Genomic DNA, 27,475 nt, shown 5'->3' with positions numbered 1-27,475 from the left:
AAAGCGTAAAGCACATATTTCTTTTAATGTATCGAATTGACATATATGAAAACACATTTAACTTATAAATTTTTATGGATATTTGCAGCTTATTTTTTGAAATTTTTAATGCAAACTTCTTTGAGACATTAGACTGTAATCTGAAGCTTCCAGTTTGTCTTTTGCTATTATTATTGTATTTTTTAGTGTAAGATCAATCCCAAGATTTTATCTTCACATCTTGTGTACTTTATAAATGAAGTGAAAGTTAAAGATTTCTTTTAGTGGCTTTAATAGGGATGCAGTACCGCAGAAGATAAAATAAATAATCATTTTAATTTCAGATAATGACAGTTGACAGAGTAACCCTTGTGCCTGTATAAAATTTTCATAAAATTATTTTTTTTTAAACTTTATATATAACCTCTATATCAACAGTAAACATTAAGTGTTCTTTAGTGCTGAGAATTAATCTAAAGCCTGTTGTAGAAAATTAAGAAAATTTGAATATAGTAGACCCCTAGACACAGTGGCATCTAAGGTAATAAACAGACAGATTTCCTCATATGAAAAAGTGCATCACTATTATAATCGACAAACTCAAATATGTCATATCACTCAATAAAGTTTTCTATGAAACAAATACATCAGTTGAAATTGTTGGATAGCATTAAGACGAAACAGTGGAAGGCTGAAGATCTGACTTGTCTACCAGAATATCCACAATGAAATACTGTGGTTCTTTTTTGGCTAGGTACAGGCCATGATTGCCTGTGCCATCATCTTTACCGAATTGGTATATTTGCTCAACCACTCTGTGTTCTGATGGTACCCATAAACAGAGCTCATCTTCGTTACTGTGGGGCATTCTTGATTACGATTCTGAGGCCAACCAATATTGGCGTGCCAGAGACTGTATTAGGCAATGACTTTCAGTCACTTCTGTTATGTTCTGTCTTTGAACTTCTTGTCATATTTTGTCTTGACATTAAAAACATAAAAGAACCAAAGTAGTTTCATCTATAAGACATTATGGTGCCTTTTTGCTTTGTGTGTGAGAGTATGTGTCCACAAAAACATTGTATTCCAGTTCTCCATCGAGCATCAAGCATTGCTGCAAGCCATCTGGCATGCATTAGCCAATAAGCACAAAGCAAGATCGAGGTTGTTGTTCCATTCATTTTGCCGCTGAACATTTGGAATTTCATGTGCTTTCATGAAAAAGTTTTAAGAAATGGCATTTTTTGTCTTAGTCTGCGAAAAAGTTAAAATAGTTATGTGCTTTTCAAAAATCACACACTCATGACTTTCTTTCTATTATTTTGTCAAGGAACTGTAATATATTTGTGATGTGTCCCATTTATCATTATAATTTTTTGATTTTGCACGGTGGAAAAGCCGATGTTATTAAACATGCGCATATGCAAAACCACAAGGACAGAATGAGTTCTATTGAAAAAAAAAATGAAAAATGGGGATAAAAACTTATTAATGCAGAATCCCTATTATCTGCCTTTTTACTGAAGCATAACATGCTACTGAATGGATTGAATCATGCTGCAGCTTTATGTAGAAAAGTATTTCCGAGCAGCTAAGAAATGGTCAAATGCAAGGACAAAAATTATTGCAATTGTTAAAGAAATGGGTATGAAAAACAAAATCTTCATTTATTGATTGCATTAAACATACCTGCCAACTTTTATGAATTTTTCGTAATTTTTACAAAAATGCGTTTGTCTTTACAATTTTACGATCGTAATCCATTTTTTACGATTTTTTTCCTTTTTCAAGTGTTTTTAGTGATTTTTGTCAGAATTTTAGAATTTTTTGCCAATTGCATCGTGTTTTACTGACTACTTTGAATCCAGTAACCTGTGGTTTCTCCCAACTCGCCGCTTAACCAGCCAATCCAATGTGCTGAACTTGTTTCTCCCACTCTTTTCTTTTTCGAATTTTCTTAATACGTCGTTGTTACGAAATGAGTTAAAAAAAAAACCGTATTCTCTATATTTTCGGCCTGTCTACAAAGCCGAATTTCCAACAATTAAAGAATCCTTCAAAGGAAATAACTATGCATTTTGCAACGTGTGCGTGTGTGACTTCATAATAAGTCATGGTGGAAGAAGCGACGTTGTGAAGCATGTTAAGTCTAAAAAGCATGAAGTTAGTGCTTCAGCTTCGACAGCGTCAAAGAAAGTGGATGATTTTTTTTCAAATTCGGCTACGAATTCGGATGCCGATGTTATTTTGGCAGAGTGTTTGTTAACTGCATTCATCATCGAACACAACGTGCCGCTAAGCGCTGCCGATCACGCTGGTCAACTTTTCAGACGGATGTTTCCCGACTCCAAGATTGTTCAGAAATATGCTTGTGCTCGCACGAAAACATCTTCTATTGTGAATGAAATTGCTTGCGATGCACAAAGTAAAACGATAGCTGCACTCCAGAATTCAGCATTTGCGGTGTCAATTGATGGCAGCAACGACAGCGATTGGAAGCTTTACCCCATCGTTGTCACATATTTCTGTGATGTTTCTAATGAAATGAAAACTCATCTTTTGCGTCTTCCATTGTGAAATGGAGACGCTATGGGGGAAAATATTGCCTCCTTGGTAATTAATGAGTTGAAACAACTAAACATCCCGATATCAAACTCATTTCATTTGGTGCAGATAATGCTCATGTCATGGTGGGTGACAAAAAGGGTCTTTCCTCAAAAAAGAACAAAATGAATTAATTATTATTGAATGCCCATGCCACTTAATTAATTTGGCAGCAGAAAAAGCTGCAGCTGCTTTACCACTAAATATTGACCAGCTTCTGATTGATGTGTTTTTCTATCTGGGAAAAAGTGTAAAAAGGAAAGAAAACCCAAAGAATTTCCAAGAACTGTGCTCTGGTGAAACGAGAAAAATTCTGAAACATGTATGCACGAGATGGTTATCCTTAGGCAGAGCGCTAGGAAGGTTTATTGAACAGTGGGATGCATTGCTAAAATATTTCCACGAAGAGACCAAAACGAAACCACAGATCCCATCAAATTTCTCGGCATATAAGATTCCGAAAACCAACTTTGCTTCTAATCAAAATGCTTTAAAAGGAAAAAGCCAACACACAGAATCAAATCCTTTAAAAAGAAAATGCTTAGACTCCTCAAAGGTCAACTTTGTTAAAGAAGTTGAAGGGAAGAAGAAACAGTCTTCTATTATCCAGGAGGAAAGGCTTTTCTATCTTCTTTCTTCGGATTTGAACAAAGCATATTGTAGTTTTGTGTTAAGTACCATTAAGATTTTTGAAAGTGTAAATAAACCTTCTACAATCAGCTTTACCAAAATCTCCCCTGCTTATCCAAATTCTTAATGATCTTTTGAAAGAACTTTATTTTAAGTTTATAAAACCGTCCGTTGTGAAAAACAATGTGTTGATTTGTGTTGCCTATAATAGTTTGGCAAATCAAAAGGATGACAATGATCTTATAATTGGAAATCAAACTAGGGAACTTGTAAATTCTTTGAAAGATCATGAGAAAAAAGAAGTTTTTCAATGTGTTAGAAAGTACTTTCCCTCAGCCTGTGATTACATTGTAAGGAAGTTTCCTTTGCAAAATGAAGTTCTTTTAAATGCTGAAGTGGCATATTTGAAACAAATTGAGAATTCATCTTTTGAAAAGATTCTTTTTTTATTGATAAATTTCCATGTTTGTTAACAATTAAAGAAAATGAATGCCATAATGATGCTTTAGATGAACTACAGAACCAATTTTTTGCTGCATAGTTTGAAGACTTTGCCAGTTCTGGAGAAGATAGACTTGATGTCCTCGTTGGTACCTTAAAAAGAATAAAAAGAGCTGATGGAACACCAAAATATGATAGACTAGCAAGAGTTTTATGTGCTATTCTCGTAATTCCACACAATAATGCTGAGTGCGAGAGAGTCTTCAGTATTGTGAAGAAAAACAAAACTGTTTCGTTCTTCAATTTCACCAAAAACTCTAGAAAACATTTTAATTGCTAAATGTTATAAGGAAACTAATTGTTATGACAGGAAATTTTCCAAAGAATTTTTGGCTAAAGCTAAAAAATGCACTCTAAATTCATTGCAATAATTTTTTTGTGTAACATTAAGTTTTTGTTTTATGTTTCCTAATAAATTTTTTAGTTACTACTTAATTGAGATTTACTAACGTAAGTACAATTTTCTTTTTTCTATTTGTATAAATTGTTATTTTTTTAATATCAAAGCATGGTATTAATTCTTTGTGTTCTTCTGAATTTTGGGGAAATCTTCTGAATTTTTATCTTTAGAGATTGGCAGGTATGCATTAAAACAACTCCATTCTGCCTACCTGCAGATGGAAGTAATAATGCTGAAGCAAGATGGTATCTGATTCTTGTTGCTTTCTTTAATCTAGTGGCTTCAGAAATTGAGTGTAGTTGACATTCTGTCCCCATTTTAGGAGATTTGACAGGCTTTAATTTAACACAGCTAATTATTAAAACTTTTAAAGAAAATGCAATCCTTTGGATAATGCTTAGCACTTGCCAATACACCAGTAATGGTAGGCATGAAGACTGAAAAGGGTGCAGCTCTTACGCTAAGAGTTCTAAAAGGAAAGGAAAATTTGAAACAATTCTAACAGCTGCATAATACTCATGAAATGAAAATGAAATCACAAATAAAATTAGAAAAATTTTGAAACGTGTGTACATGCTGGTTCTCGATGCTGCTGGAGTTAAGATAAAAGGTTCTGTTGAAATTATAAAACACCTACTTACATAAACTTGGACAAAGTTATAAAAGCAGCAAGGATTGACACACAAAGGAGATGAATTGGAAAACTGAAAGAAAAAAAATGGAAGTTTAAATTACAGTGAATTGTCTAGAATAAAATTAGTCATCCTGACCAATATTAATCCATTATATTACTAAATATTATATTATATTACTAAATTATATTACTAAAACAAGGACCAAATGATCCAATATTAGTAAGGAAGCATTAAAAAAAAAAAAAAAAAAAAAAAAAAAAACATTAGCCAAAAACAGGCCAATACCATGGAATTTCATTCTAAAGCAAAGCAAAATTTGCCACTGTTTACAAGCATTATATGAAACCTGATTCGAGTATTTTTTCACCTATTAAGCATACAAGTAATAAAAAATGTTTTTTTACATGTAATTTTTTTACTATTTGCATTTCCGAATTAGTAAATGAACTTTCAGATTAATTTTTATTTAAAGTTAATTCAGTATTAAAAAGTATATTTCCTATGTATATATTTTTATTCGCAAAACAAAAACAAAAGTCCTTCAGGGACAAAGCCCCTTTGGACTAAAAACTAGATTTAATGTTAACATCAAAATTTGTTCTAGTTCAAAAGCAACTTAAATCTTTACATCATTACCTTGTATTAATTTTTTTTTTTTTTTTTTTTTTTTTTTTTTAATTTTTAATTTTGACTTTCAGCTCTTGACCCTCAAGCCATTCAGAGAGCTGCTGCCAATATGCCAAGTCATGTTTTCAATGCTTTATCTCAAGTTGCCGGCCAGACACCAGGTGCTTTCCAGGCTGCCAGTAATTATACTGGTGGTTATAGTGGTGGTTTTAACTATCAAGTATGTTCTTGTTTAATTTTTATAGATGTTATCAATGCATATGTAGTTTTAGAAAGTGTAATAAATATTACTGTATTTGTTTACTGAGAAATGTTGTCTTTTGTATCAAAAAAGGATAATTTTGTCAAATTTTATTAGTTTTAGCATTTTAAACATGAAAGAAAGTTGAATGTGATATAATATTTTTTTTAATAGTTGGACATGTGTTCAGTATAAATTTTTCATGGTGAGAGAATATAGTAGTACAAAGAAAAGTACTTCTAAAATAAATGTTATTAGTATTTTAAGGGAAAATTAACAGTAACTAATGTCCATATAAATAAATAAACTGTTGTTAAAAATGAAGTGGAATAAAATTTTTGTAGAGATGAACTAAAAGAATTCTTTTGGCATAATTGACCATAATATACCTGGTATAATTATCTTTGGATCATTAATTTATTCCTGAGACTTATTCTTGCAAATTAAGCATTTATTAGATTAAGTTTGTGGACCTTTTGTATATAAATTAAAAAGAATTTTTGGTTTTGTTTATAGATTATGTTTAAATATCAAGTCACATCAGAACAATGACTTAAAAATCAATAAAAATAGTTTTCATTCATGTTGATTAAACTTGCCATTTTTTACATGTTTTTCAATGCTTGGAAGTTATTTATAAGTGTAACTGATTTGTTTTATATGCAGTAAACTATATTGTGTTGATATTTTACATAATTTATAATAAATTATGTAGATATTGATTCTATTATATCTTATGTTATATTTATTCTATTTAAAAATTTTCAATGAATTTTAAATAGTATTTCATATAAAATATTCCATTTTTAGCCATACACACCTTCACAGCCTGTTGCTACACCTTTGGTAACTCCATCCTATCATGCTGTTCCAACACCTGCCCACTCACAGGTTCCAACTCCAAGATATCCTCAAACTCCACAACAGAACTGGCCAACTCCAAAGTAAGTTTGTTGTTACATTTAGTTGGAATTTTGGAATACTTGTGCTGAAGTTTCATATTTTCCAGAATTTGTAATACAATTTTATCCTGAAAAATTTTCTAATTTGATATAAGTTTTAAATAAAATTCGCCAAATTATATCCCTGTCTAATGAAAATCTTAATAATAATAATAATAATAATAATAATAATAATAATAATAATAAAAAGAGGAGAGATTTTGATGGGTTCATGCCTACGTGAACTTTTACAATCTGAATATTTGCTTTTGGGGGGGGGGGATTTTTTACATTAAATTAATAAATTTCTAGATAAACATGGCAGTTGCTTTTCATTGCAGTTAGCCGATTTCTGTATTGCTGTGCTTTCTTTTGATATAACTGGATAGATTCTCCAAAAGCCATATTTTGTTTTTATGAATAAGGATATAAATTAACTGTTACTGCTCTATTTTTCTTGCATTTTGAAAAAATAAAATAAAATTTAGGGCCTGGCAGCTGCAGTACAGCAAACAATGGAATATTTTCATTGGGATACTACCATAAAATAAGTATGTATTAATGAACACAATATGGTCAGCTAAATATCTAATAATTTTGTGCATCTCCAAATCAGATGATGGTGGTTCAGTGGGTTTACTAATTTTAACACTTTTACATTTTAAACAATATTTTAATTACTATATACAGAGCGTATTCTTAGGCCGCCGCCTTCCACATGAACAAACTTTATTCTCTACAACTAAGCGAGCAACAGCGCCCTCTAGCCTTTTTCTTCAAATTACACAACACTCCCCACCTGAACTCGGTGGAGAGTTCATCTTTCAATAATATATTCTAGAATATTCAATTAAAATTTCGACAATAAATCCTGGAGAAATGGTTAAATATAACACATGCATACATAATTAAATTATAAGCACATAAAATTTTACAAAACATTAAATGATACCTATCAGCAAGGTCAGGAGAATCAAACCTAAAAATACAAAATACAAACATTAGTTAAGTTCCATATTATATAACAATTGTATAGGCCTTTTTAAGGTACCAGTAGGTGTTTTAATTATGCAAGATCTTATTTTACCATCTCTGCCTGGCATTAATTCCAAAATTTTACCTATTGTCCAAAGATTTCTGGGATGTTTGTCGTCATGAATCAAGACAATATCGTTGATTTTAAACTGAGATGCATTAGAGTGTGGAGGACAAATATTGGCAGATCTCAGATTAAAAAGATACTCTGATCTCCAACGCTTCCAAAAATGATTTAAAATATCTTGATGGTATTTATCTCGTTTAATAATTGAATTTCTTGACCCAATCAAATTATTTGATGTTATTTTATTAGCAGGCAGGGATAACAATCGTCTACCAACCAGAAAATGAGAGGGTGTTAGTGGAGAAGGTTCATTGGGATCGGTAAACACGTAGGTAATTGGTCTACAATTAATCATTGCCTCGATTTCAATGAGCACTGTTTCAAGCTCTTTCACAGTAAGGGATGATCGACCAATAATTTTTCGCAAGCTGGATTTTATGGTTCGTACCATACGCTCCCAAAACCCTCCCCACCATGGACCCCTCTCAATAATAAATTTCCAATTTATGCCTCTAGCAGAAAATAATTCTTTCACAGATGAATCACTCAAAGTTTTAAAAATATGTTTTAGTTCTTTATCAGCTCTTTTAAAAGTCTTGGCATTATCGGAATACACGGTGGTACACAGTCCTCGGTGAGCTAAAAATCTTCGGAAAGCTAGCAAAAAACTTTCAGTGCTGAGATCAGTTACTGTCTCTATATGTAAGGCACGAGTGACCGCACACGTTAACAACAGCATGTAAACTTTACCTTGCCTGTCTTTCGTAAAAAATGGACCGGCGAAGTCCAACCCGGTCACAGCAAATGGAGGCGCCTCTTGGATTCTGTCTGGAGGAAGTGGAGCGATGTCCTGTACCCCAGGACGAGCACTATATCGTTTGCATATCACACATTTGCTGATGATAGTCTTAACACGCTGTCTTCCCTTAATGATCCAATATTTGTCTCTGATCTGAGTTAGTGTTGAATTAACTCCAGCATGGAATACCCTTTCATGCGAGTCCGTGATGATCAACTCGGTAAACTTGCATTTTGAGGGTAATAGAATAGGATGTTTTAAATTCTCATGACAGTCTGCAAATTGAATGCGACCTTTCAACCGAAGAATTCCCTCCTCATCAAGCCTTGGATTAAGGGAGTAGATGGAAGAATCGAGAATTGATTTTTTATTTGATAACTTAATTATTTCCGCTTGATACGATTCTCGTTGCGTAATTTTTACCCAATAATGTTCAGCTGCATTAATCTCAAAAGCACTTAAAGGTCCATTCTCTATAGACCTTTTCCGAAGCCTCCCAATAAATCTAAATACATAGGCAGTAATTCGAAGTAATTTTCCTAAAGAACTGAATTTTTCTATATGCAAAATTGGGGATTCATTGTTAATTACAGGTGCAGTCAAAATAATACCTTTTCTTAACTCCAACGATTCTGAATGTGGTTTTAATTTCTTTTGTTTTGGAAAGTTTTCAATAGGAAAACGTAACCAGTGTGGCCCATGCCACCACAAATCATTCTTAATTAGTGACTGAGCACTAATTCCTCGAGTTAGTAAACTGGAAGGATTTTGTTTCCCTTCGCAATGGTTCCACAATTTTTTGTTGCATATACTCTGTATTTCTGTAACACGATTGGCGATAAATGGTTTCCAATTATTTGGCGAACCTTTAATCCAAGTAATGGCGATTTCGGAATCACTCCAAAAATAAACATCCTCAATTAAATCACCAAACAATTTTTTCAAATATTTATACATTCGAGCAGCCATGAGTGCTCCCATTAACTCTAAACGAGGAAGCGTGATTGCTCTTAAAGGTGCAACTCTGCATTTCAACATGATAAAGGAAGTTTTAATTTTAGAATCACTCGTACAATATCTGAAATATGAGATGGCCCCATATGCTTTAGGACTAGCGTCCGAAAATAGGTGAAGGCTTATATTCATTTGATCGTCATCAAAGAAATTTCTCTGTATCGATATTTCAGTTAAATCATTAAGTTCCTCCCGCCAAATGTTGAATTTGTCCTTAATCTCTGCAGGAAGGACCTCATCCCAGTCAGAACCGGAACACCAGATTTCTTGCATAATAATTTTTGCCCGAATAACAAAGGGTGCAATAAATCCAAATGGATCGTATATTTGGGCGATGCTTTGCAAAAGTTTCCTTTTTGTAGCAAAATCGTTTCCAGTAGAAAAGTCAATTAAATTTTTTAAATTTAACTTTATATCGTCTTCAATGGAATTCCAAATCATGCCTAAGAAATTCGATTCACTAGTTAATTTTTTGTCTGATTCCTTAATCCCATCTGAGACCCATAAATCGTTTAATGCTTTAGAATTAGTTCTTAATTTTCTGAAATTCATCCCAGCATCCTTAAATATATTAACCGCATCTACAGATAACCGATATGCATCTTCAACCGTTCCTGCTCCAAAATATAGGTCATCGACATAGACAGAAGAATTTAACATTTGGAAACTGTCCAGCATTTTATCTTTATATTTTCGAATGTGATATTTTATAGTGGCGGCCAAAATGAAAGGAAATATAGTCAAACCGAAAGCTACGCGACACATTTGCATAATCTTAAAGGAGTCATTATTTTCATTAAACCAAAGAAATTTTAGAAATTTTCTATCACCTTCAGCAATTCCTATCATCAAAAAGGCTTTTTCAACGTCTCCACAAAACGCTATCTTAAACTTACGAAAATTTAACATAATGTCTAGTATATTTGGATTTAGATTAGGTCCCGATTCAAGGCAGTCATTTAACGAATTCGTGTCCTCTGTCCTTGAGCTAGCATCGTACACAATTCTTACCTTAGTAGTTTCACTAGGTCGTATCACTGCTTGGTACGGCATAAAATATCCCAAATTTGTATCATTATTTGGACATTCCTCCACAATTCCTTCTAATATCTGGTTCTCAATTATATTTTTATATTCCTGAAAAATCTCCGGAGTTTTACTCAGTTTATTGTGAAGGTTTGCGAATCGTTTCTTAGCTACCTCAAAATTATTTCCTAGATTATTCGGACTGTATTTCCAGATTAAATTTGCCTCATATCTTCCGTTTTTAAACTGCAAATTTCTTTCAAACTGGTCTACTATTTCGCAGTCAATATCGGAATAATCACCAGAATCATTAATTCCCATATGTTCTAATTCCCAAAAACCTCTTAAATCTTTCAACACAACAGTGTTTGTCATTACTGCTAAATTTTCAGAACAATTTTTGTTTGTTTTATTTTTCTCGATTCCTGCGGCAACCCAACCAAACACAGAACTGACTGAGTACAACCCTTCAGATATTTTAATTCTTTCAGAATAAACTACATTCCAGAATTCATCCCCCCAATTAATATCTCAACACCTATGTTATTTTTTCTTGCGCAATCGGCGATCTGCAACCCCATATGCTCCATGAAGTCTGCAATTTGTTTACTAGGCACACTGATGGATGCCGAGGAAATAACATCCGAGATCAAACATTCAATTTTTATTTTATTATTTTGTTTCCAATTCTGAATTTCGATTTCAAGAACCGGATAGGAATGATTCATTGCCTTCGTCGCACCAAATGAATAAACAGAAAGTCTTTCATAACGGATTGGAGTAAGTTTTAAATGGTCGGCCAATTTTTTCGTTATAAAGGATCTGTGACTGCCTTGATCAAGAATTAATCTAGTTAATTTTGATTTATACTTAGAACAAGCATAAACTGTACAAGTTTGTAATAATATTTCCCTGGCATTACAGTCATTATTATTATCACCTTGAGAAACAAAAGCAATCAATTTTAAGTTTTGAACTTTATTTCTTTCCTCAGAATTCAAAGTCAGAGATTCAGTTGCATTTTCGGAATAACCTTGTTCCGAATTTTTGTTTACAAGGGATTTATTAGTACAAATCGATTCATTGTGATACATACCGCCACATTTATTACATTTAGTGTTATTTCTGCACCTTTTTGATGTATGGAATTTTTTAAAACAAGAAAAGCAGCGGTTTTCAGATCTTAGTTTCTTTAATTTATCAGAAACATTCACTTCGCATTTAAATGACTCGTGCAAATTATCACAAAAGATGCATTTTCGGTTAACTGCAGTATGAAATGCAGCCGTGGGTGTATTTTTTACATATTTTCTAGTTTCATATTTTGATTGATCGACTCGCGGAGGCACAGGATTTTTCCTTTCGCTTAATACTAGATTTGAAACTTCCCTGCATTCTATTTCCGTTTTAATAAATTGTGTTAATTCCGAAACTTCAACTTTATCTTTCGATCGTCTTTGCCGATTAAATTCCAAAATTAAATCGTCCGGAATTAATTTTAATAATAGTTGAATTAATAAATGTCCATATGAGCCAGAAGTTACTTCTAAAGTTTCCAAATTACGAATCGAAACTTCTAATTCGTCATATAATTTACGTAAAGCCTTTACGTTAGCAGAATTTTTAACGGCTTCTAAATTGAGAATTTTATTCATGAATGAATTAATGATCAGGTCTTTTCGACCATATCTGTCCTTTAGTAATGCTACACAACTATCATAATTACTTTCTGTTAACTCAAAGCCTGACACAACATTCGAAGCTTGTCCCGTTAAGAATGTTTTTAAGTATACAAATTTTTGTATTTTTGAAAGCGTTTCGTTTTTATGTATCGAATTTTCGAAACTATTCCAAAATTCATTCCATTGTTTGGGGTCTCCCCAAAATTTATCAATCATTAATTTTGGTAATTTCAGCGTACTACTCCCACTAGAACTGGAACTTACATGCAAAATTCCATTACCACTAGACTGGTTTAAATCAGAACTTTGGGGATTCCTCGCTGGCGGTACTGCGGTAACCATACCTAGAAACTGCTTAATTTGACTACAAGCAATTATACATTTGTCATTGTATTCTTCGCTTATACTATAATCTTCTTCAATTAAGTTAACATCAATTAACTCTTGTATTTCATCATCAAGCGTTCTTAAATTATTTTTCTTTTCGGTTAATAATTCAAACAATTCTCGTAATTCTTTAATCAAATTTTCCTCCCCTTCAATTTTTAATTTATCTTCAATCACTTTAATTAACCTAGTAACAGACGATCTCAATGTGGAACGTTTACGTTTCAATCTATCTAACTTCTCTTCCATTTTATTTAATTTAAATACACCCACGACAGCAATAATAAATACTTACTAATGTACTACAAATAATCACTAAATAATTAATTTAAGATTTCCCTACCTTTATTTGGAATTCTATTGTCACTTGAATATGAAATATCCATTGAAATCGAAACACTTGGATCGAACACCTAAAATCTTCACAAAGCCTTAATTCCTTACGCCGATGCACCATCTAATAATTTTGTGCATCTCCAAATCAGATGATGGTGGTTCAGTGGGTTTACTAATTTTAACACTTTTACATTTTAAACAATATTTTAATTACTATATACAGAGCGTATTCTTAGGCCGCCGCCTTCAACATGAACAAACTTTATTCTCTACAACTAAGCGAGCAACAGCGCCCTCTAGCCTTTTTCTTCAAATTACACAACAAAATATGACCCACAAAACAATAATAGATTGAAAGAATTTCCTGCTAGGTTCTAAACAGAACATCTGGTAACATCTGGTAAAATCAAAGAGTGAGTAATAGAAATTGACAAAAGCCTTTTTACAAAGCACAAATACAAAGGAGGTCAAATACCGATTGTTTATTAAGTAATAAAGCATAAGCTCCTACACAATTCTGTAAGAACGATTGGACAACTTAGGTGAAATCTCTGCCAGCTTTCACATTTGACAAGATAATATATAAGTACTGGTATGAGTTTTATTAAAGCTGTGCTGTTGAATCATGCAATTAGTTCAGTAATATTCTGTTTGAGAAATTTTATAATTGTGGTATGGTAGAAATTTAAAATTGGATCAATTTGATCAGTATTTCTTTGTCTAAAAATTATATGCAAACTTATTTTCTGTTGATTGTCACATTCTGCCTTCTGTATCAATGTGCTAATGCAAATGAAACTTCACTTATATTTAAATCTTTCGAAATCAAATCCATGAATCAGATAACCTTGTTTCTTTTGGTCTTCTGAAAACCTATCGACATGAAACAAAGTAAGAAATTTTTCAAAGAAATGGGTTCATTCTAGAACTTGTTTGAGTGGCAGGTTTCTATCTGCAACTTTGCAGGAAATGTTGCCTTCAGAGAATTCATGTAGGTGGCCACAAGGTTTTTGCAGGCTGGTTTAGGGAATAGCACTGGAAGTTCAATTTCATTTAGTTTATCAGAAAATATTCTGCTTTTGTACAGAATAGGTCCTCCCTCTTTCATACATTTGGAAGAAGTTTCTTATTGCATTTTGTATTCATAAACCTGATGAGGATTTTAGTTTAATAAGGCAGTTTATAATAATTTGACAATTTACCATGTTCTTTCCATCTAAACATAGCAAAAGCATTTTGCACATGAAGTCCGGCTTTGTCCCTGAAGGACTATTGTTTTCGTTTTGCGTTGAATCACTATAAATGTCTGTTTCACTTTCCAAACTGTTGCCACCAAATGTTAGTGTTTTGCATTATATTTAAAGTAATTAAATAATGAAAAAGCTGCATAAATGTATGTCTATTTCTCGCTTTGTGATAAAACAATGGTACATAGAGTCATCGAATTTGGATGACGTAATCCTCCTACAAATATGGGCATGTGGAAGACCAAATTTGAAATTTGTTTTATTATCGACTAGTAGCTTCGCTGCCAGCCTTTGTCTGGCTTTTAAATATACCGGAAAAATGGCTGAAGGGAACACCAAACGTTAAATTTAAAAACTGCGTAGAATTTTACTCTGCAGAACAACTTCATAAAAAAATTATTACTTATAACAAAATTAAAATGAAATAAGCAATATCAATACAAATATTAATTATCCTAATAAACAAATTAAGCAACTTCCCTTTTCAAAATCGTAAGAACTCAAATGGTATAAAGGAGGTTAAAAACTTTGTTTCCTAAAAAAATCACTCAAAACTTTTCAATATCTTAGAAACAGTGAATGAGCAATAATTAACATAAAAGAATGCAAAAAACAAAAAATTCTGAAAAGCAAAGTGTAATTAATGATATTTTATCTTATATTTTCAAGAGAAAAAAATTACAATGAAATAAACTATATCCCTTAATACAAATATTAACTATCCTAATAAAAAAATAACCAACTTTCCGTTAAAGAAAAAAAATCGTGCAAAACTTTTCAATATCTGACAAACAAAAAATAACATGAAAGCAACTCAAAAAACATAAAATTCCGTGCAAAATTTTACTCTGCAGAACAACTTTAACAAAAATAAATAAATAAATAAATAAATAAATAAATAAATAAAAATGTATTTTATATATATATATATATATATATATAAATGTAAATGAAATATGCCAATCTCTTAAAAACAGTGACATAAGAAATACGATGAAAAACTGTTGCCAAACCCATATTTCTAAAAGAATAAAACTATTCAAAATGATGCGATTTCATCAAAAATCTATCAACAACAATAAGACGGGAAAATTGTTTCCAAAATCACATTTTTAAAGATGTGAGATGTGAGAAGTGTACTTGGAAGCTTCATTTAAAAAATCTTTTAAAAATACAAAATGTTATCATTTTTCCAAAATTCTTTTTGTAAAAGCAGACGCAAGGATAAAAGTTTAATGTGTCCAAAAATTAAAAAAATAAATAAATAAAATAAAATAAACTGTACATTTTTAAAACTAAACTTTTTTAGAAAAAATCCCTTTGAAAAGGTGTTAAGTTCCCTTTGTTAAATAAATTTGTATTTAATCGATTTATTGAAACACGAAATTTATTTTAACTTCATAAAATAGCTAAGTGCCTACGTTTCGTGACGATGTGAAAATGGAGTGTATAGCGTAAAATCTCGCTTTCCTATAGCCCATTATGTCTCAAAATGACGCGATATCGTCACAAAACATAAAATAATAATAATAATAATAATAATAATAATAATAATTTGAATTCGAATTTCGAAAAAAATGATTCAAGGTGCACTGGTCTAGATGTACCTATGTACCAAATTTCGTAGCCGTGGGTCTATTAGCTTACGCATAGCGTGAACAAAAGACACACACACAGACAGACTCTTTATTTTATTATATGTAGAGATATCATATTTTGTAAAACTTTAACAAATTTTTGAGTAACAAACTCAACGATTTAAAAGCGAGCAATGGCAACACTCTATGGGGGGGGAACCTTTTTATCTCCAGTGGGTGCGGAACTGTGTATCGGAAATTCTAAAGATATGCTCATTTTAAAATTATTTTGTGACATTGCTACTGAACTGAATTTTATGGTTTAAGTGCAAAGAACATGATATTTAATAAATAAAGGTAACACACAAAACGTTTAAAAAAAAGTCCCTTCGAATGTAATTTAAAAATCTAAAAACTTTAAAAAAAAAAAAAAAAAAAAAAAAAAAATATATTCACCTTTACAAACATATACTTGAACCAGCTTTAATACTTTTTTTTTAAACTATAGGGCCTCAAATCCTTCTGTTCAAGACTGGAAACGCATGGCCGAGATGTGGGCTAAGAAAAATCAAAACAACTTGATTCCTGTTCAGATGACGACTCCACGAACTCCAGTCAACCGTGGTTCACCAAGTCCTATGATAGAATCAACACCTGCTGATGCCACACCTCTTATTGATGAATTTTAAATAACTGAAAACACATTTCCGAAAATATCAGTCACGTATATAAAAGCGTGTGGAGTGCTGGTTCGCTTGTGATAGAATTCTGCTTAATATAAAACATTTACAGATTTTTATTTAATGTGTATATACTGTGTTATTATATTATATTTTTCTGCTTATAAACTTAATGCACTGAGAATGTAATTAGTTTTTTTGAAATACTGGTAAATTTAAACTATAATTTAACAGGCATTAGTTTATCTTTCTGTTGAAAATGATTAAAATTTTTAATATTGTATGAAAATCATAACTGATATTCATTAAATCTTATACCAATATAAAATGAAGACATAGTATGTGCTGTCCTTTTTAAAAGGCATAACTATTTTATTGCAACATACTACTGCAGTTATATGAACTTTACAGATTTGTAATTTGTATATAGAGACTTGTAAATAATCATTCATTATTGGTGGAAGAACCTGCATGTTTGTGCGGGTGCATTCATTCATTTTGCTCAAGTTTCTAGAAACTTTGTTGGCTGAAATGCGACAAATGAGAGAGCCATACTTTTGAAAAATAGATTTCTAGTATAATCTGTACATTTTTGGAAGAATGTTTTTGGACAGAGATGAATTGATCTTTTTATTATTAAGAAAATCAATAAATATATTTCTTAGCCAACAATTTAGTTTTTTGTTTATTTCCTTTTTGTGCAGAAATTAAACAAAGTGAAACAACTATAAACACTTTTTCTTCAGTAAAGATGTAATCATAGTTATAAGAGGTTGTAAATCCGTAATATTTTTCTTACAGTATAGTGAATAAATATTTTTTAGACATAAATATTTTTCTACAAAGATTTGTATGTAATTGCCATTTGAAAAAACATTATAATTTCAAACTATTGAACTGCTTTTGAATTTTTATGATACAAAAATGCCACCTTTTAAAATTTTTTGTTTAAAACATTTGCTGCAGGATAGGCATCCAAAATTTTATATACTGTACAAAGTCTTTAATCCTGTCCATAATCCGTACCTCAAAGCTACAAACTTTCTGCGCATGCGTAAACGCATAATACGTTTGCACATGCGCATAATACGCATTGTACATTAAACGCATGCGCGTTTAATGTATAACGGACAGTATAAGCTAGGCTAAAATTATCTAATTATCTATTTCAGTTAATGTTGCAGATTACGTTGTTCCTTAATCTTCTAATTGTTTGCAGACTGTTAGAGCAATTTTATAAAAAGTAAGCTTGAACTTTCGATTATGTCAAAAAGAGTTTCCGATTCTGGAGCTGCCAAAAGATCTACGAAGCGAAAGCATGTTTCAGTGTCCATCAAACAAAAAGTGAAATTGCTGATAAAAATGGATAAAGGCATATTCTTTGTTTCTCTAACCATTCCGAAATCTGTTTATCAATTTCATGCTGCTCTGCCGGGGGAGGGGACATCCCAGCACACAATGAACTGGAAGTTGATCTGTGAGCACTATCCTCGTCTTCAGGCCAGATGATTTTATTTTATTCGGCTTATAATTCCTTACTAAATATAGTATTTCATCTCGATGTACTCCGTCTTTGATATAATTTAAATCAAATTCCTCATCATTATAAATATCACGAATACACATCAAATAGTTTTCTGATTGCAATTTTCTAATTTTAACGTATCGTAATGTATGCTTTATGCATGTGCGCATTGAAAGAAATGTTTAATAAAATAAACAAATAAATATTTTTCCCCCCCCTGTAAATTTTGATACCCTTTAGATCATAATTACTCTTTATTTTATAAATTACAGTTTTATATTTTTAATTTTATTATTTTTGCATGCCATCTTACCAGATTTAAACTGATGATCTATAATCCGGAATTGCCGAAGTCTCTACGAGTCTAGATTAAAGACTTTGTGCTGTATATATATATTGGCTGTTGGACAATCCGACTATATTATGCTTTAGCTCAGGCATCAGCAAACTACAGCCTGCAGCTAGTTTTTAATCTGGCCCTGGGAATGATATTTTTTACGTGAAAAATAAATTACGCACTATATGCCAAAGCTGATATTTGAGTTGAAAAGTTGTGAATAATGACTGAGTGGCGCTATTATTGTATTCTCTGATTTGTCATTGGTTTTTAAAGCACTCCCAGCAGGCAAATGTTTGTGCATCATGCAAGCATGTTGTTATAGTGGTGTTCATAGTATCGTCTGTCAAGGTACTCTGCAATAGTTTTATTTTATTCATTACCTACCATCACCATATCACTCCCAAAATTATACAAGAAAGGAAAAGTAGACTTGTCATGCTTTTAACCCTTTCTGGATTGCAGCCTGATCTCCTAGCCTCTCACTATGAAACGGAGTGCTGGGTTTTGGTGATGTACCAAAATGACGGTGGGTAAGCCTAATTTTCTAAAAAATTTAGCAAAAATACATTTTTATTCGAATTTACTCAATTTTTTTCAAATATTTCAGGAAATGTATTTATCTTTATGCTTGGTGAATTACAGAATTAAAGACATACAAATTTTGCAGCTATTATCATATATGCAGACAATCAAAGAAGAATTTTAAAACAAACGTTCAGCATTTGTTAAGCAACAGTTGAAATATTTAATGTAAAGCAATAAACCTACACAGGTATATCCACACATACATATATATATATTTACAATGAAATTTAAAATTTGTTTTCTGTAAGATATATTCTGAAATATGGATCCATGCAGAGTCCTGTATTAAATCTTTGCACTCAAAGTAAGATGTTTTCCATGAAGCTCACTTCCTCTGCGTAGCTTTGGAGTGAACAAAACAATCTTCTCATTTTTTCTTTGTTCTTATTAAGAATTATAGATGAAAAATGCCTTTCTGAAAGATGAAATGGCATCATAAATATTGTTGTCATCTTGACACCTTGACACCAAACAATGGCGTAGCTACGGTGGGGCAAGGGAGGACATCTGTCCCTGGGCGCAGCATCCACGCGGCGCCAAATTGATGCTACGAAATTTTTTAATGAAATGTTTTCCATTCATGGCACACAGAAAGGGGCGCAAATTCTTCAGTTGTCTCCGGGCGCTGGAATCCTTGCTATGCCACTGACACCAAAAAAAAAAAAAAAAAACCTGAAAAAGTTATTCACACAAAAGAAAGAACGCCCTGCATTACTTATGAAAAGAAGAAACTAAATAAAAACTGGACTTACACTAGATACTCTTCCCTCAAAAAGCCAGTGGAAAGAAGAAAAAAAAAAAAAAAAAGCATGTGTGCAGTACGCTTATTTGTATTACTGAATACTGCCATCTACCCTTCAGAATCAAATGAAACAGTCCAAGGTCAAAGTTCGGGCATCATAATTCCCATTTATCTCAGTACCATGGCCATAGGGTGGCATTTGTTAGAATTAAAAATATTTACATATGATTCCATGTGACTGTCATGTATATGTTACAGTAGTCTAGACAGGTGCTAATCCTCTGAGATGCAGACGTCATACCCATCATAGATGAACTAATACTACCGTGGCATATACGACACATCCGTACGGAAAGGGTTAAAGCAGGATGGAGTGCCAGTTATTTTGTCCACAGTTGCCGCTCAAACAGGAGAGTAAAGTTCCCTGACTTTTCCAGGTGTGTTTCAAGAAAATTCCAGGTTATCCACATAGTGCGCATTGACTGTGATGAGGATAAATTAATTATGGTACCAATAGAAAACACAAATTTTTGCCAATTTCATATCACACATGCATATATATATATATATGTAAGAATATAAAGACTATGTAAAAGATTAAATTAGCAGCGTAAATTAATTTCCCTTCTCTATTCTAAAAATAGTAACCTCTATTTGCACTGCATCATTTCGAGATGAAGATTTAAATCTCCAATTTCCTAGTCATTCTCCACTTGCTCCTGATCATTGTTTCTGAGCTTGAATATATTACATATATATATAATCCCCCAAAGCATTATTATTATAACTATAGTAGAAGTTGTTTTCTCAACTGAGAATTGAGATAAGAATCTGTCCTTTGTGATGGCATACTGTCAGAATTGGTTTCACAAGTATGCCAGAGAAAATTGCCTGTTAATAGAAGCCACACTAAATGACAAGAATAATATTAAAGTTAATTCATTAAAGATTAAAAATTGGATTACAAAAATTGATGGTATTTTGGCGAATATAGGTATATTGAATGGTCAGCCTAGATGACTGATTATTATTATTATTTTAGTGCAAAATGACAAATAAGAGAAGAAAAGGTTTAAAATTATTTTTGTTATTGTTGTTTTTATGAGAATGGGGGAATTTTCTTTCATTAAATATGTGCTGCGCATGTGAATCTCTGGATTCTCGAGGTTACTAGAAACTTGCTTTGCCTTTCTAAAAAGACAATCCATTTGGTGCTGCAAAAATTGGCTCTACGCCACCTGTTTGAATGACGCTCATGCAATACATAATTTGCCAAGAAAGTTATTATTTCCAACTGGCACGAAAATTGCTTTTCTGAGGATTGCCGTACGAAATTCCGACTTTTCCAGAATTTGAGTAAAATATTTAAAAGTCTCTGACTTTTCCTGGTTTTCCAGGTAGCATGGCAACTCTGTTTATCCCAGCGTATGAATAGCTCATTTATGAGCCACGGAATGAAAACCATTTACAGATGATGAATTAACTGAATTATGTTTGCTTGTGCCAACCGAAGAAATGTGCTAAAAAAAATAGACATGTTTCAGTTTGTCAGTCTTTCTGCGAAAACAACTGTAAGAAGACCTTGAGGACATTGGGATCCATATTGAGTCATTTAAAGGACAAGGCAAAAAATTCCAAATGGTTTTCGTTGGCATGCGATGTGTCAACAGGTATTACTGGTACTGTCCAATTGCTGGTATTTATTTCAGGTGACTGAAGAAATAGCTTCTATGAATAGTCTGCGTGGAACAAGTACAGGTGAAGATATCTTCATGGAAGTCAAAAAAATGCTATCACAATACAATTTGCAATGGAATCAGTTAAATGTGTCACAACTAATGGTGGAAAAAATATGAGTGGAATGGGGAAAGGACTACTTGGACAAATTTTTAAGGCTTGTAAAGATGCTAAATGCTTAAAAACTGTGGTAATTCATTGCATTATTCACTAGCAAGCTGTCAAACACTTCAATCTGCTATATGTTATTGAACCAATCGTATCAACAGTAAACTTCATTCGTTCTCATGGACTTAACCATCGCCAGTTTCTTTAATTTTTATTAGAGGTTTAAACTAAAAACATATTTTATGCATAAATATGATTTTTTTAAAAATATTTTCGAAATATTTAAAGCTTATGAAGACAATTAACATTTATTTGTTTTCCTTATATTTTACATTTCACGTAATTTTTAAATGCATAATTATAAGCTTTATCTTCATATACAGGGTAACAAAAAAATTTGAGTAATTACTTTTGATGTCTTCTGAAACTGAGTGAACTGCTTCCAAATAAGAATCATGCCTTTGAAAACATTTCTCAAAATGTTAATTGGTCAAAGGATTTTTTAACACAGGGAAATATGGCTAAACTCTTGAATGTAAGTCAGCAAGCCATAAGTTATTCGCATTGAAGTAAAGCTGCCTTAAGTAAAGATAGTCATCATATGAATAATAGATCTGTCCAAAGTGCATTTATGGCCCCTGTATAGGCCCTTTTCTTTTCTTTACTTTTTTTTTTTTTTTTTTTAAAAAAGATATTTTAAATTTATAACAACAGATGAAGGTTGAATTTTAGATTTTAACAATATTTCAGAATACAGCTTGACATAGGTAATAATGAGAAAAATTTTATGCTTTCATATCCCTTCTTTTTTTATTTGATTAAAAAGATAATAATTCATGCAAATTAAAGTAAATCCTGTGAAAATTAGTCATTGAATGTCATGCAATCTATCACAATACAATTTAAGAGTTTTTAAAATGAAAAGAACATCAGTGAATAACTACATTTATTTAAAGAAAAGATTTATTAATGAAAACGAATGACAACTTGCACAAAAGTTGCACTAGGCAAATATTTGGGATGTTTTTATTACTGAGTTATCATGTTATGGACCAACACTTATGAACCAAATACTTATTTGCTCAATAACTGTTACTGTATTCTTTAAAAAATTTCTAGAGCACTTTGGTATTCAAGATTATTTTTTATCTACAACTTTTTTCCCAATTTAAGTGTAATAGCCTATAGTGCTTATCTACAGGTAGGAGGACATAAATCTGAAAATTGAGCAGTGTATTATGCCATGCTGTAAGTTGACTACTGCACTGCACGGCATTTTTTTTTTTTTTTTTTTTTCCCTGCAATCTTTTAAGTATGTCCATCAGCAAACTAAGATTTTGAAGATTTCTTGGGTGAACTTTGTTCCAAGAGAATACAAATTAGCTCTGAAAAGCATTTCCCTTAGTAATATTTTCTTTATACTTTTTAAATTGGTTTGCATGTAAACATAGTTTAAGGTCTTTAAGATAGTGCAATATTTTTACATGCATTATGTTTGTGTGTAAAATGATTAAAATAATTTTTCTTTCAAATATATTTAACAAAGCACAATTATAGGTTTTTAATTTTAAAACATTTATTATGGATTTTAAAATATTATTTTAGAAACAGAGTATATCCTTATAGTGAGTTATCTGAGTAATTGGATTGTTTTCAGATTTAAGAAGTAAAGGATATTTTATGTACATTTCTTTACAAAGCTATATCTATTTACTAATTTTCTTTCAAAATATATTCATATTCATAGAATTGAAGAGTATTTTGTACAAGCAAGTTTTTATAATTTTATTTTTAATTTTAGTTCTCATATCATAATATGTTCTTATGAAGATATCAAATAGCTTTGTGGATGCATAAAAATGCAAAAATTGTTTTGTTAGCCTTGTCTACTATTTTCAAAGGAAACCAGTACTATATGGAATAAGTTTTGATGTTTTAAAGAATTTTTTTTAAAAAAGGATAAGAATAGTAAATGTTATATTGATTCTTTCGTAAAATTGAAGCAATTTGGAAATCAAAACAAAATAGAATTTAACATTAGTGGGCAATATAAAATAAATATTGAAAATTATAACAAGCAGTGACTAATATATATATTATGTCTAAATCAATTAGTGTTTTTTTTTAATGTTTCTTGTCAAAGCAAGAATTGGCATATAGAAGCCATAGGAATTGAATTTAATATCAAAGGATTGAACTTGTTTATTTATTAACCCTTTGGTGATTGTGAGATAAGCAATTCTTTCTTCCCAAATATGAGCAATATCTGTCAGTTCGTAAATTTGTAATCAGAGCTGTGTTCATTTGCATCCACTGTTCCACTGTGGTGCATAACAGGTTAAGAACAGTAAATAACCAATTAAAAATACACTTAGAGAAGCGTTATTGCAAGAAACTAAAAAAGAACTTGAAAATGCAATATTTGTTGCTATTTCTGTAGTTGAAACAACAAACATCAGCCACAGAGCTCAGATATCCAGTGAGAATTTGTTGTTTACTCACATTAGAGTTACCTTGACGAATTATAGTGCACTAAAAAACTAGTGGCAGAAACATATGATGGTGCTGCCATAATGGCTGAACAACATAATTATGTCCAAGCCAGAAATATTGAAACATGCTGTTTTCGTACACTGTTATGCTCATATATTGAATCTAATTTTCTCTCAATCTATTGGATGTATAAAAGAATGTAAAATATTTTTTCAAACTGTGACAGAATTATCTTCAATTTTTATTTTTTAAATCTTCAAAAGATCTCATGCCCTAGACAAAGAAATCAAAAAGCATTTTCCTTCAGCCACACCTATTAGTTGGAATTATAATAGCAGGATTGTGTGAATTACATTATGTAATATAAAACAGAATTAAACCATTTGAGTGTCTCAATATGGTTAAAAGTCGAGAAAAATGGCATTCCAACACAACAGTTGTTGCAAGAGGATTTATACAATTTTTTAACAGATTTTGATTTTTTTTTTAACTAGTTTTTCTCAAACACTTGTTACTAGTTTTCCATCAAAATAAGGGGTTTGTTAAGGCTTTTAACACTCTCGTTGACTTCACAGTCTACCAGTCTTCTATTACACTCCCTCCTACTAATCAACTTTTTCCTCTTTTTAGCTTCATTAATAAGCATACATTTCTTTGCTCTTATGCCATATACAACAGCAAAATTATAATTATTAAATAGCAAAATTATAAAAAAATTTAAAAGCAGCATAACAGTATATGTTTAGAATTCCCAATGCAGGCAAGTGTTGGCATACATTTTTCTGTTCAGTTTTTTTCTCAGTTCATCATATCAATATTCAGTTTTCTTACTAAGATAGCTTTACAAAACTTTTTTTTGTCTTTTTCTTATTAACATTTTGTGTGTTTATTTTATTTATTGAATACCATGTTTTTGGTGCTTACACCACGTAAAATTCGATATAACAGGAAAATCACAAAATATTTAAAAATAGCACACCTTTCAAATTTCCGACAGACAATCTCGCACGTTGGAGATAAGAATATTTTATTCCGTACAGTGTTGCCACTACTTACTTTGAAATCGTTCAGTTTGGTAATAAAAAATTAATAGAAACTATTACAAACTATGAAATAAATAATAAAACAAATTCAAAATTCAGGCGCTTATGTTCTGGTGGAGGACTACATTATTCAAAATTTGATGACTCTGGGTACCATTGTTTTTTCACAATGTGAGAAACATACAAACATTCAAGTAGATTTTTTATTATTTAATTTTTTAAATATAATACAGGGCGATATTTGGAGCCAACAATTCAAAAAGTGATACAAGGCTTGTAAATATTTAGATGCAAAATGCCGTTTCGAGACTAACGTCTCGTGTCCCTTTTGGGCCAAAACAAAAAATTAAACAACTTAATTAACTTAAATTACTGAATTTGAAAAGAAATCGTATATGAAACAACGGATATATTGATACAAAATGTGTCTTGAAAAATTTTCAGATATAAAATCTGTAGAACTTTTTTCACTTTTAAATGTTAATAATTTTACAGATTATGAAAAACAATCCCAAACAGAGTTTTCATTCTTTACGTTTTTTGATTATGTAAATTATGCAGTGAATAATAATAGTATTTATATTCATGTCCAGACTACCATATTGGCAAGTGACTCACAGAAATAAAATATAAAAAATATTATTATTAATGAGAATCTAAACAAAGATGTATTAAAAGAATTGCATAATTTAATATCATTAATTTTTATGGTTGCGTCTAGAAGTGCATCTGTTAAGTTCAGTTGTTAAACCCTGAAGTGAATTCACATATTCACAAGGAATGCTCAGTCAGAGGAGAGACTGTCATCATTAGGGTTGCTTTCAATAGAAAAAGAACTTTTAAATACTTTGATGGAATTAACGACAAATGGTTTTTATGATGATGTAGTTAATGTCTTTATAGAAAAAAAATTGCTGTATTAATTTAGTTTATAAAAAATAAAAAACATATCCTTACATCTGTTTCCTATCAATGTATCTATTTTAGAATCACACAAAATAAACTGTTTATTTTTGTCATTTTTAGTATTTGTTTATAATTTTTATGGAAACACGCCTTCTCTGTCAGTAAATGCCACCACAAGCCACTGGTATTCACGAGTTTCCTGATTATAACACAGCTGTTCTATGCTTGGATGTATGCTGGTAAGAAGCACCACAGTTATAGTACTATTTTAAATCCTTTATTTTTTTATAAGACTAGTGTACGAAGTCCATAATAAATTTCATAAAGTGTCAGTCTCGAGAGAAAAAGTGATAAATAATTGCAATCTGTAATTTCCATAGTATTAAGATTTTCTGCTATAGTGTTGTATACAAAATTTGATTTTTTGTTTTTGTTTTGTTTTGTTTTTATGAAATCCAGGAGGACCACTTATACTGAAAACACTAAAGAGAATTAATGCATATTATTAATGCAGAGTTGCCACAGGCATATGATTGACACTGCGTGGATAAGACACCAGCATACAACAGATGTTACTGAAAACACTGAATTAGAGAACTAGTGCACATTATTAATGCAGAGTTGTCAAGGCATACGATTGATACTGCACAGATATGCCAGTATGCAACTGATGTTACATAATGTAGTTGAGAATTACAATTAGCTACAGCACATATTTATGAGAGAAAAAATTTAATTAAATTATTGTTTCTAGGGTCCTTCATAGGATTGACACCAAAACATAAACAATCAGTTCCATGCAGTGTCGGTCCTGTGCCGCATTTCTTGAATGAATATGCAGTTGAAGGAGTCTAAATGCTTGCTTACCAAAATAATAAATTTCAATTTTTTATTCTTTATTTAAATTTCAATTTTCTTCTTTGAAAAAAATTATGTAATTGCAAAATGTCCATATTTTTCTGTAATTGCAATCATATGTAAGATTATGGGCAGTATTAATCTCCTGGTAATTGTGTTAGTTCTTAAAGAATAAAAATTGAAGGAATGACATGATGATGGTTTTTATTTTGACATTTTATTCATATAAGAAAGCAAACTCAAGAAATTTTTATAGAACTTATGGAATTTTAGACAGTGATTACAATATCCCTTTTGAAATCATATATCTTGAAAATAACATTGTGGAACAAAGTAGAGAAAATTCTCCAAAGATGCAAGCTCTGAATGGAACTAAAACATATTGATTAAGCCATATCATTAAGAAGAATTCTACATATTAAAGGGGTTAAATGCACACATTATAGCAATCAGTACACATTATAGCAAACCATATACAATAAGTACAAAATTTTATGCATGCAAAATGTTCCACAAACGAACATGATTTTCAGCAACAGCTTATACAAATATTGTTTTCACAACATTTAAAAAATGTATTTTATATATAAAACAATGAAATAGGTTATTAGGATGCTCTGTGTTGATTAATTCAATTACATGTTGGTTTTTCAGTTATTTTCCATTCAGAGTCGTAGCTAGGGTTTTCAGCGCCCAGGGACAACTGAAGATTTCGTGCCCCCTACTGCTT

The 27,475-nt window shown here is 31.2% G+C and overlaps 1 protein-coding gene across 2 annotated transcripts in view; it reads left to right on the top strand.

Annotated features, from left to right (window-relative positions):
• Positions 1-17,080, top strand: part of Spt6 (transcription elongation factor Spt6) — a 171,550-nt gene extending 154,470 nt beyond the window's left edge. For both annotated transcript variants that reach the window (XM_085813573.1, XM_085813572.1), the window contains exons 37-39: positions 5,448-5,596; positions 6,428-6,561; positions 16,237-17,080. In XM_085813573.1, the coding sequence (XP_085669699.1) occupies positions 5,448-5,596; positions 6,428-6,561; positions 16,237-16,417 (464 nt within the window). In that variant the 3' untranslated portion in view covers positions 16,418-17,080. The remainder of the gene's footprint in view (positions 1-5,447; positions 5,597-6,427; positions 6,562-16,236) is intronic.
• Positions 17,081-27,475: the final 10,395 nt, after the last annotated feature.

The sequence above is a fragment of the Stegodyphus dumicola genome, chromosome 3, assembly GCF_044657685.1.
Source record: "Stegodyphus dumicola isolate Sdum_Otavi_A_Nest chromosome 3, ASM4465768v1".
In the NCBI taxonomy this organism is placed as follows: domain Eukaryota; kingdom Metazoa; phylum Arthropoda; class Arachnida; order Araneae; family Eresidae; genus Stegodyphus; species Stegodyphus dumicola.
This window is presented reverse-complemented; position numbering and strand designations above follow the sequence as displayed.